The sequence below is a fragment of the Haliaeetus albicilla genome, chromosome 13, assembly GCF_947461875.1.
Source record: "Haliaeetus albicilla chromosome 13, bHalAlb1.1, whole genome shotgun sequence".
In the NCBI taxonomy this organism is placed as follows: domain Eukaryota; kingdom Metazoa; phylum Chordata; class Aves; order Accipitriformes; family Accipitridae; genus Haliaeetus; species Haliaeetus albicilla.
The window spans coordinates 20,560,873-20,573,104 of record NC_091495.1 but is presented as its reverse complement, the minus strand read 5'-3'; the positions used below and the strand labels follow the sequence as shown (position 1 = coordinate 20,573,104).

General features: G+C 44.1%; 1 protein-coding gene across 1 annotated transcript in view; it reads right to left on the bottom strand.

The window, feature by feature from the left end:
• Positions 1–10,392, bottom strand: part of KIF6 (kinesin family member 6) — a 185,482-nt gene extending 175,090 nt beyond the window's left edge. Inside the window, exons 1-3 of the mRNA XM_069800369.1 lie at positions 10,286–10,392; positions 9,300–9,409; positions 6,035–6,109 (exon numbers count right to left, since the gene is read on the bottom strand). Coding sequence (XP_069656470.1) covers positions 6,035–6,109; positions 9,300–9,409; positions 10,286–10,351 — 251 coding nt within the window. The 5' untranslated portion in view covers positions 10,352–10,392. The remainder of the gene's footprint in view (positions 1–6,034; positions 6,110–9,299; positions 9,410–10,285) is intronic.
• Positions 10,393–12,232: the final 1,840 nt, after the last annotated feature.

The following is a 12,232-nucleotide window of genomic DNA, read 5'->3' as shown; positions in this document are numbered from 1 at the left end:
AGGGCATTTGCCACCATCCATGAGTCAGTATAGAGATAGAGCACTGGCCACTTTTCTCTTTCAGCAATATCTAATGCTAGCTGGATGGCTTTCACCTCTGCAAACTGACTCGATTCACCTTCTCCTTCAGCAGTTTCGGCAACTTGTCGTGTAGGACTCCATACAGCAGCCTTCCACCTCCGATGCTTTCCCACAATGCGACAGGATCCGTCAGTGAACAGGGCATATTGCCTCTCATTTTCTGGCAGTTTATTATACAGCGGGGCTTCTTCAGCACGTGCCACCTCCTCCTCTGGTGACATTCCAAAATCTTTGCCTTCTGGCCAGTCTGTGATCACTTCCACAATTCCTGGGTGACTGGAGTTTCCTATGCAAGCCCGTTGTGCGATCAGTGCAATCCACTTACTCCACACGGCATCAGTCGCGTGATGTGTAGAGGAGACCCTCCCTTTGAACATCCAGCCCAGCACTGGCAGTCGGGGTGCTAAGAGGAGCTGTGTCTCAGTACCAACCACTCCTGAGGCAGCTCAAACTCCTTCATATGCTGCCAATATCTCTTTTTCAGTTGGAGTATAGCGAGCCTCGGATCCTCGATATCCTCGACTCCAAAACCCCAGGGGTCGGCCTTAAGTCTCCCCAGATGCTTTCTGCCAGGGGCTCCAGGTAGGGCCATTCTCTCCAGCTGCAGTATAGAGCACATTTTTAACATCTTGTCCTGTCCGGACTGGTCCAAGGGCTACTGCATGAACAATCTCCCGTTTAATTTGTTCAAAGGCTTGTTGTTGCTCAGGGCCCCATTTAAAATCATTCTTCTTCCAGGTCACTTGATAGAGAGGGCTTACAATCAAACTGTAATTTGGAATATGCATTCTACAAAAACCCACGACACCCAAGAAGGCCTGTGTTTCCTTTTTATTAGTCAGTGGAGACATAGCTGCTATTTTGTTAATCACATCCATTGGGATCTGACGACGTCCATCTTGCCATTTTATTCCCAAAAACTGGATCTCCTGTGCAGGTCCCTTGACCTTACTTTCTTTTATGGCAAAACCGGCTTTCAGAAGGATTTGGATTAATTTCTTCCCTTTCTCAAAGACTTCTTCTGCCATGTTGCCACATACGATGATGTCATCAATGTACTGCAGGTGTTCCGGAGCTTCACCTTTTTCCAGTGCAGTCTGGTTTAGCCCATGGCAAATGGTGGGGCTGTGTTTCCACCCCTGGGGCAATCGATTCCAAGTGTACTGGACACCCCTCCAAGTAAAGGCAAATTGTGGACAACACTCTGCTGCCAGAGGGATTGACAAAAATGCATTAGCAATGTCAATTGTGGCATACCACTTGGCTGCCTTTGACTCTAGCTCATATTGAAGTTCTAGCATATCTGGAACGGCAGCACTCAGCGGTGGCATAACTTCATTCAGGCCACGATAGTAAACTGTTAGTCCCCATTCCCCATCAGACTTTTGCACTGGCCATATGGGACTATTAAAGGGTGAGCAAGTTTTGCTGATCACTCCTTGGCTCTCCAGTTGGCAATCAACTTGTGGATGGGAACCAGAGAGTCTCGGTTGGTGCGATATTGCCGCCGGTGCACTGTCATGGTAGCAATTGGCACTTGTTGTTCTTCAACCTTCAGCAACCCCACAATCGAAGGGTCTTGAGAGAGACCAGGCAGGGTAGACAGCTGTTCAGTGCCCTCCGTCTCCAAGGCAGCTATACCGAAAGCCCATCGATACCCCTTTGGGTCCTTAAAATACCCCCTCCTGAGATAGTCTATGCCAAGGATACACGGAGCCTCTGGACCAGTCACAATGGGGTGTTTCTGCCATTCATTTCCAGTTAGGCTTACTTCAGCTTCTAATACGGTTAGCTCTTGGGATGCCCCTGTCACACCAGAAATACAAATAGGTTCTGCCCCTTTATAACTTGATGGCATTAGAGTGCACTGTGCACCTGTTTCTACTAGAGCATATACTCCTGTGGGTCTGACATGCCAGGCCATTGAATCCACACAGTCCAAAAGACCCGGTTATCCCTTTCCTCCACCTGGCTGGAGGCAGGGCCCCTCTAATTCTGGTCAGAGTATCCATTACTCTCTTCTCGTAAAATTGGCTCAGAATTCCCTTCAAGAGGATCAGAAATAAGATCAGCCCTTCTACTCTGTTTGGAAACTGGAACGGCATTTTTCCTGGTAGAATCCCCTTTTGCAGTGGTTTTTCCTCGCAGCTCACGTACCCATGCATTTAGGACCGAGGTAGGTTTTCCGTCCCATTTCCTCATGTCCTCTCCATGATCCATAGGTAAAACCACAGGGCACCTCGCAGTGTGTACCTTCTATATTCTCTCTCTTGGGCAGAAGAACGCTCACTCCTAATAGCTGAGACATTGGTCCTTACAAGTGGGAAGTAGGACATATCCTCTTTGATTTGTTGGACATCCTGGGACAGCTTCTCCACAGCCGAAATGCAGGCTTGTAGGGAGGAGGAGAGATTTTCTTCGTATTGACGGAGTTGGCGAGCCACTTCATCCACTGTCGGTGCCTCTTCATCTTTCCAGGTCATCATTGCCAATGTGTTGGCATAGGACGATGGCGCAGTCCATACAAACTTCTGCCACATGGGTCATGTGCATTGGACTTTGTCTGGATCTTTGGGTAATTGTGGGTTGTCTGGGTCATGATGAATCGTCTCTAGCACAGCTAATTCCCTCAGATATTGGATACCTTTTTCCATGGTGGTCCACTTGCTTGATTGACATATAACATCTTCCTTCAAGGGGTACCTTTCCTTCACACTTGACAGGAGTCGCCTCCAGAGGCTGAGGGCTTGTGTCCCTTTTCCAATTGCCTTGTCAATGCCACCTTCCCTGGCAAGCGATCCCAGCTGCTTGGCTTCCCTACCTTCTAATTCCAAGCTATTAGCCCCATTGTCCCAGCATCGGAGGAGCCAGGTGATAACATGCTCACCTATACGGCGGCCAAAATCTTTTCGCATATCCCACAGCTCACTCAAGGATAGGGACCGGGTTATTCCCTCTGGTTCTGCCTCTTCCTCCTGTTCCCGTGATGACCCTGGTTCACCTTCATCCTTCGCTAAGAGAACTGATTTTTTTGTATATTTCTTTTTATGTACGGAGGCAACTGATACTGGTGCAGGTTGGTCCGCTGGTTCAGTTGCAGTATCGCTCGCCGGGTTTTGGATAACTGCAGTGTCTGTTGCCAAGGTTTGGGTAGCAGCAGTGCTCATCGCCGGGGCTGGAGGGACCACAGTGCCCGTTGCCAAGGTTTGGGTAGCTGCTGTGCTCGTTGCCACGGCTGGAGGGGCTGCAGTGCCTGTCGCCAAGGTCTGGGTGGCTGCAATGCTCGTTGCTGAGGCTGGAGAGGCCGCAGTGCCCGTTGCCAAGGTTTGAGTGGCCGCGGTGCTCATTGTTTTGTTGTTAGGTCCAGAGACTTTCTCTTCCCCTTGAGGGTACTGAGTGGTGTCGAAGAGGGCTCAATAGGCATGGGCCAGGCCCCAGCATGCTGCAGTGATTTGTATCTCTCTGGAGCTGCCGGGGTGACAGCATACCTTTTGCAAATATTTTACTAGTTCTTCTGGATTCTGCACTTGTTCAGGGGTGAATTTCCAAAACACTGGAGGTGCCCACTTTTCTAGGTACTTGCCCATACTACCCCACACACCCTGCCACTCATAATTATCCAGCCTTGGGGCACATCTCTGGGTGATCTTCTGAAATAGTTGTTTAACCTTAAACGAGAGCTGAACCACATTCAGAAGCATGATAATTCCTAGCAGTAGGGCTAGGACCGTGCTGGTCACAACATCTTAAGAGTATTCAAATTTTTCAAAATTCTCAAACACCATTGTAACTGGACTGAAGGAGAAAGGAGAGGGGAAGAAAGGTACCCCACCCATAGACTGGTTTTCCATGGAGGAAAGGTAAATGGTATAATTATTAATAGTTTCCCACAGATGGCTCCCGCAGTATAAAGGTGACAATGCCAAGTGCAAATACCGGATTAATCCCACAGCCGATGACTTTATCATACCATAAACCAGTGTTATACAATACATCAAAGCGAAAACCTTAATCACCTCCCACGGATGATAAGCAGCAGAAGAGGAACTACATACAGCAAGCGGGGTGATACATAACAGAACTTTAAAAACCAGAGCAACAAATCTAAGAACACATAAATCAACATAATGACCAGTGACTATTAGACCAATATAATGAATGCTTAGAACAAATTTGTTTTAACAAGATCTGGTCAGTTTTGTTGTTATCTCAACCCTTCATGCCCCATGTTGGGCGCCAAAATGGACTGTCATGGTTTAACCCCAGCCAGGAACAAAGCACCAGGCAGCCGCTCACTCACTCCCCCCCCCATCCAGTGGGATGGGGGAGAAAATCGGGAAAAAAGTAGTAAAACTCATGGGTTGAGATAAGAAAGATTTAATAGAACAGAAAAGAAGAAACTAATAATGATAATGATAACACTAATAAAATGAGAACAGTAGTAATAAAAGGATTGGAATGTACAAATGATGCACAGGGCAACTGCTCACCACCCGCCGACCAACACCCAGCTAGTCCCCGAGCGGCGATTCCCTGACCCCCCTCCCCAGTTCCTATACTAAATTGGACGTCCCATGGTATGGAATACCCTGTTGGCCAGTTTGGGTCAGGTGCCCTGGCTGTGTCCTGTGCCAACTTCTTGTGCCCCTCCAGCTTTCTCACTGGCTGGGCATGAGAAGCTGAAAAATCCTTGACTATAGTCTAAACACTACTGAGCAACAGCTGAAAACATTAGTGTTATCAACATTCTTCACATACTGAACTCAAAACATAGCACTGTACCAGCTAATAGGAAGACAGTTGATTCTATCCCAGCTGAAACTAGGACAACTGGCTCCTCATTTTCACTGTCAATTACCCTCCTGCTTTATGTGGCACTTTTAAGAAGAAAATAGAGAGAAAGAAAAAAAAAATAATCAAGAAAATGAAATTACAAAGAGCTAGGTATGTTTTTACTTCCAAGCAACAGTTTGAGGAAGACTAATCGTTCACCGGATGATGTCTGTTTTCTTACAGTGCAAAACATGTGACAGTGCAATAGGCTGAAGAATGACTTGCAGAATCATAGCTTAAACCAACGGATGGGTCAGACAATGAATGAGAAAGAAGTTGGGACCTAAAGTAATACTTCCCAAATCAGTACAAGTTTGGATTCTGAGCAGTAAGTTTGATCAACAAACAAACATTAAGCAGAAATTCTGCTTCCTCTAGTGTGGGATTTTCTCCCCCACTACAACCAGTACTAACTTCAACAATGTGGGCATAAGCTGAGCAAAGAGAATGGCATATTGAAAAATCCATCCGGTTCAGAGTGGCATTCAATCTGCACAATGAATGAAGAGGGCTTCTACATCAGTCTTAAATGCTTGCCTTTGCAAACTCTAAAATATGAGCATTGTTTGTCTATTATATGGAGGAGAAAAACAAAAACAGTGCCAAAATCACTGGCTTACACATTAAGAAAAAAATAACAACAGCAATATTTGAGAATATCTTCACAGGTATTAATTCATGAGTGTCCCTAACTTAATGAAAACTTAACAGGAGAATAAGATTTTTGTTAGGTTTACCCCTTCATGGAACTATATAGGGAATACTTTTCTAAGGCAATGAAATGAGCTTAAATTATAGACAGAAAACTAATTTGCAATGAAGTGAGCTTATATTATAGACAAAAAACTAATTAGACATGGATTTCTATGCCTATGTAACAAAAAAGACAATGGTAGCAGTGCTATTTTAGGAGTTAAAAATGGAACCTTACCATACATAAAATTCTCAGGGGATTGTTGCGCATCTCCTAGATTCAGACAGGTCAGTATTTAGAAAATTAAAACATCAATCCACTTTTACAACAGTGAGACAAATATTTACCAGCTCTCCTCCAAGTAATACAATGAAAGCTATTTTTGACCCTGTGTTACCCCAGCTACCCTCAAGATCAACAACGTACCATTCTGCTACTGGTTTGGCAATGCTGTCGAAAACCACATCTTGTTTTGCCTCTTGATCAAAAATTTTCTGAAATCTGAAAATATTAAGCAAATAATAATTGCTTAGAATCTTAAAACACTACTTGATTCATACATTTTGCTTGTGTTTTTAATAGTCAATGTTTACATCATTAGGCTTACATAACTTAGTACAATGTTTTCCCTGTAGTCTTAACCACAGCATGCCGCTGTGCTATTGTACATAAATAGGCTGTACACAGTGCTGCTTTGACAAGATCTGTACAATTAAATCCTCTGATAAAATGATGTGGCTTCGAAAAAAAATAAACATATTTTAAACCTATCAAGAGAATCAGTGTTTGTAACTGGCACCACACTGAAACCTGGATAAATAGATTACACTATAACCAAATAGAGCATCTCACCAGTACAGCCAGGCTCACATTTTTTAATAACTATTTCTTTCTTTCTGCTGCACAGTTACTGTAAGTCACAAGGAGATATTTAATTCAATCTAAGTTTTGTCACTTCCTATATAAAATATCTGCAGTTGTCTTACAGAATCATAGAATACTTGAGGTTGCAAGGGGCCATCTTGCCCTCAGAGAGTCAGCTAGAGCAGGGGTCTGTCCAGTCAGGTTTTGAGTATGTCAACGCATGGAGGCTCCGCAACCTCTCTGAGCAACCTGTTCCAGTATTTGATCACCCCACAGTAAAAAAGTTTTTTTGATATTTCTTGTATGTCAATTTGATTGCCCATTAACTCTTCTCCTGTCACTGGGCACCACTGAGAAGTATCTGGCTCCAACTTCTTTATTCCCCCACTCCCCATCAGGTGTTTATACACATTGATAAGATTCCCTTGAGCCTTCTCTTCTCCAGGATAAACAGTCCCAGGTCTCTCAGCCTCTCCTCACATGTCAGATGCTCCAGCCCCTTAATCATCTTTGTGTCCCTTTGCTGGAGCCCAGAACTGGACACAGAACTCCAGATGTGATCTCACTGGTGGTGACTAGAGGGACAGGATCAACTCCCTTAACCTGCTGACAATGTTCTTCCTAATGCAGTCCAGAGGCTGTTGGTCACCTTTGCTTCAGATGGTGTATTGCCGATTCATGTTCCACTTTTTGTCTACCAGGGCAGGGGGTTTGGAACTAGATCATCTTTAAGGTCCCTTCCAACCCAAACCATTCTATGATTCTATGACTCCAGGTCCTTTTCTGCAAACCTGCTTTCAGTCAGCCCTGAGCCTGTCCTCACCAGGAGCAGGACTGGCATTTCACTTTGTTGAACTTCATGAAATTCCTATTGGCCCATTTCTCCAGCCTCTTGAGGTCCTTCTGAATGGCAGCACAACTATCTGGTGCTTTGTACCCCTGAAGACAACCCTCTGAGCCCAACAGCTCAGCTCATTTTCAATACCCCTCACTGTGCACTTATGTAGGCTTTCCTGATCCCATTCCTCAGACAGCCTTCCTGGGTCACGTGACACTGCTCCCACCTCTTGTACACTTCCTTTTTATGTTCGCATTTAGTCAGGAGCCGCTTCCTTATCCATGCAGACCTCCTGCTGCCTTTGTGTCATTTCCCGTTCATTTGCATGGACCATTCTTGATCTTGGAGGAAAATCAGCCAGCTCTTCTGGACTTGTCTCCAGGGCTGTGTCTCATGGAATTCTTTCAAGCAGGTCCCTGAACAGGCCATAGTCTGCTCTCCTGAAGTCCGGGGTTCTGATCCTGCTTTTTGCCTTGCTCCCTTCTCTCAGTATCCTGAATTTCACTATCTTATGGCCACTGCAGCCAAGGCTACCCCCAGGTTTAATATCCCTGATCAGTTCTTCCATGTTTGCAAATATGAGGTGCAGCAGAACTTCTTGCCTCATCGGCTTTTTAATCATATGTTAGGAAGTTGTCACCCATACATTCCAGAAACCTTCTGGACTGCTTGTGCCCTGCTGTGTTGTCCCTCCTATCGGGAACTGTATACTCACATAGAACTTCACAGGGTATATAGAAAGACACTATGGACACCAGGTATAAAAAGGCACCACAACTACAAGGGATTATGCAGTGTGTACAATATCAAAAACAAATGTGATACACAAAATACAGATGCATATATTCTATCCTGCTAATGCTTAACCAGTCAAGTAATTCAAACGATTGTGTTTGATTCTTATATAAAAGAGTAAGAACAAAGGAGAATAACGTTTGAGGTGACGAGGGTAGATAGACTGCATGAAAGGGTGAGTTTTATGGAGGAAAAAGAAAAGCTTACTCCATAGCGTTATTTTTGCATTGTCTTAAGGATAATAAGGCATAGTGCTTCTCAAAATCCATCTCTACAGATTTTTCAATTAATTATAAAGTCAGAAGAAAACATCAGCATTCATTATAGCTGGCTTGGGCATCTGCAACCTAAGCTAATTTTGCATATTAATCTAGTTGGAGAGGGCAGCTCCTCTCTTCCCAAGCAGAACAGATTTCCTTAGCTGATGTAAAATGACATCAGTCTGAGCTGCAGATGTTTATCTGGGGCTCTCTTTTTTAACAGCGTAGTGCAACAAATTTACTTTATTTGTATTATAAAAACAAAGACTATTAAACTTGGAAGAAGACAACCTCAACATCATCATTAGAGGTGGTTATAAATCTAGTTTTCTTTATCATCAAAATTTTAAAGTGTTGCCTCCAAGTTTTCTGTTGAAAAGATAAAAATATTTAATTGATATTGCTGGTACTTATTTTTAGTTTCTAAAAAATATTTGTATTCTACAACCATGGTTTTGTTTATTTCAACAATCTCTGATTTTCTTTAGTGTGTTTTGGTTATGTCTGAAACAGAGTTTCTAAACAGTGTTTTACATCAGGACATCTTTAGCCAGCCTATGCCAACTCATTAGGTCACAAGAGAACACACAGTCCTCCATTCAATTTTCATATGAAAACTCAAAACAAGCTGTAAAAATGGAAGAAATGATAAATGAAGATGCAATCTTTGAGATGAGACTTAGAAATGTATAATGACTTGCAATGGTTAGACAAAAACCCCACGACTTTATCCAATGCTATCAAACTCGTTCAGGTGAAGAGCATAGTATGCTGGAGTATTCCTCTTGTTAAGGGAGTTGTATAAAAATAAACCTATCTATACCAAAACTTAATTTTAAGAGTAGGCTTTTCGTGGTTCTATAGATCTGTATCACTACATATAGTGATAGCAATCACTAAAGGCAGAAGATATAAAGGTAAGGCTTTTACTTACTTGAACTTGTAGCTCTCTCGTTTATTATTGACGAACCCATCTGCTAAATCACGTGGCACGATAATCTCCAGACTGGACAGAGATTTCTCATCGTCATCAACTGAATAAATCTAATAAGCATGGATATAAATTAACAAATTAATTTTATCAATAGAACAGCATAGCCCTTAGGTATAACATCCATGTAAACTTAGCACCTGTAACTGACTGAAAAAACCCTTCATACAAATTTCACTTAATACGTAAGCAGATCCTCCTTCAGCTATTACATGACAAAACAAGCACATACTAACATTATCCTGTTTGTTACCACGTAAACACAACAGTAAGATTTGAAACAGAAACATAGCCTCTTTGACATATTTTGCTTACTAAACCACTTTAATATCTGAGATGTTATAACAAACAAAGCACAGGCCCCAGTGCAACCCCCTCCAAAAAAATGGAAAAGTATATTAGGAAAGACTACAACTGAAGGAGTAGAGCTGGTTTAAAACAGGAAGACGATTAAGAGACCTAAATGCACAATTTCTGAGGAACACTTTCATTATCTTTATTATAAAGACCGGGAGCTACAGGTTCTCCTCCAATGTTCAGAACAGTGTTGAACTGCATAAATGTAAAACAAATGCTTTTCCTGTGGAGCCTTTCTGTAACGACTAGGCAGAAAAGAAGTTCCTCACTCCCTCCCCCAATAATAGTTACAGTCTAAGCTCCTGTACTTCGTGATTTTACTAACTTCCAAAGGCTTGCGGAGAACAGTACAGGGCTGGCTTTCTGCTCCGCACCCGACCACGTACAAACTCCCCCAGCTCTCACCAGCCGGCCGTACCGGCAGGGCCTCTGGCGGGAGGGGCACGCTCACTGCCCGCTCCCTCCCGCCTTCATGCGGCCCCACAGCACGCAGGCCCACGGGACGCCCTTTGGCTCGCCGCAGCCGCCCCACTGCACCCCTCGGCAGCACCGCAGCTGGCTCCCCATCCTACCCCCGCCTGCTGCTGCCTGCCCAGCGGCTTCACCCGCGCGTACACCCGGATGGTTTCCTTCACCATCGCTGCCCGCCGAGCGCGGGGCAGCTGGCGGCGCCACTCGCCTAGCAACGGTAACCACAGCACGCTACCCAGCGCGCACCGCGGCTGACGGGAAGCGGCGCGCGGCTCCTGTGAGGCGGGTCCGGCTCCCGCCGAGTCACCTCACGCCCTCGGCTGTCTTTGGCAGGGCTTGGAGGAGGACAAGGGAGCAACCGGGTTCCATCTGCGAGGGGCAGCTGCCACCCTCGCCTGCTTAGCCGTTAATGGTAATTCCCTGACAGCTGTTTTCCCTGGGGCCGAAGTATCGTGGCAGTGAGAAAAGGGAGCTTGTAAACACTGCCCAGCTGAGAGGTGCACTATTTATGTTGTGTGTGGATCGCTCCACTGGCACACCAGAAATTCCCCACCAGATTTCTGGGGTTGTGTGTTACCTGTGTGTCCATGTAGCCCTCCTCCAGCTGGAACCACCTGTGTAAGGCCACTCGGTTCAGGAGAAATGTCTTTGTTAACCAGTTGAAACATCAGAACAGGAAATTGGGGAAAAATACCTAGATTACATGCAATGAAGACATCAATTTTTTTTTTTTTAATTCTAATATAAAAAATGTTCTGAAAAAAACTGCTAGTGGGAAATAGAGGGTGTTGGGAAATAGAGGGTGTTGTCATCTTATGAGAGCTAAACTTACACAGAAGTAACAGTAGGACCCTGTTACTCTGTGAAGCGGTTACCGAAGAGTCACGCACACAACAGGATAGTATTTTGGCCTTAGTTTTGGTGAGATATATGGTAAAGATCAGATTACAGTGATTACAAGTCCACTAATTTAAATTAAGTGGAAAATCAGGGACTTGATTACGGGGGAGGGTAGAAATTTCTCCAACTCGGATATGGTAAAAGTATGTTGAACTTGTATTCCAAATAAGAAAAACAGTAGGGGAAAGGTTTTCTGTCCCAACTGAACAAATAACTGTCTCAGAAAGCACATGAGGCATAAGTAGTGAGCCTTCAGGGAATGAAATGGAAAAGGACTAATCACCAACTAAAGTCGATTGCAAAAGTCAAAAGGGTAAAAATGAAACCAAATGGAAAATATTACTTTGTGATTAAATAGAGAGTGAAGGGAAAACAGGACATTGGAATGGGGTAATGGAATAAATAGTATCTTCTCAGCATTGCTCCAAAACTACAAAAAAATTTTGTCCCTTGTCAGTAGGGATGGGGATGCTGAAGGTGATGTTAGAGGCAGAAGTGACTAACAGGAAGGAAGTGGGTGAGGGAAATAACTGAAGCCAGGAGGGAAGCAGAACCCACAGAGCTCAATCAATCTAGACTGGGAGATGGGGATTTGGGAGAGAAGAGTAGATAATTTAAGTCCCAGAATTCTGAAAGAATTGGGATGTTTAATTCAAGGTCCAGGAACTGTGGGGGTTTGTTGGTTTGTTTGTTGGTTTGCTTGGTTTTGTATTGAAACAGATGCAGGAGAGTACAGTATTCTTGGAAAACCACAAAGGTAACAGTCAACTGTGTAATTTAGCAGCTTAGCTGGATTGTGAATTAACTGGGCAGTGGACATTGAAACACTGCAGTTAGCTGTGTGGAAGGCCGTTTTGTGTCTGCTGGTGTTCAGTAGCTGGAATACAGAGTTGACTGAATGAGACTATTGCTTTTGGGACAAAGTCTGATCTGCAAAGTGTTTAGATGTCCTTCTTCAACATGAAGTCTGAGCTGTAAACTCTGAACCAATGGCACAGTGAAGAGACACCCAACTGGATTTGCATAGGATTAGTCTGAATATGATATGGCCTGGACAGAGAAGCCAATAAGCCATCTCAGACTCAAGCTGCTTCCAGCATAAAAGCATAGTCTGAATTTCTGAAAGGGAAGAAGGAATCCTGGGCCAC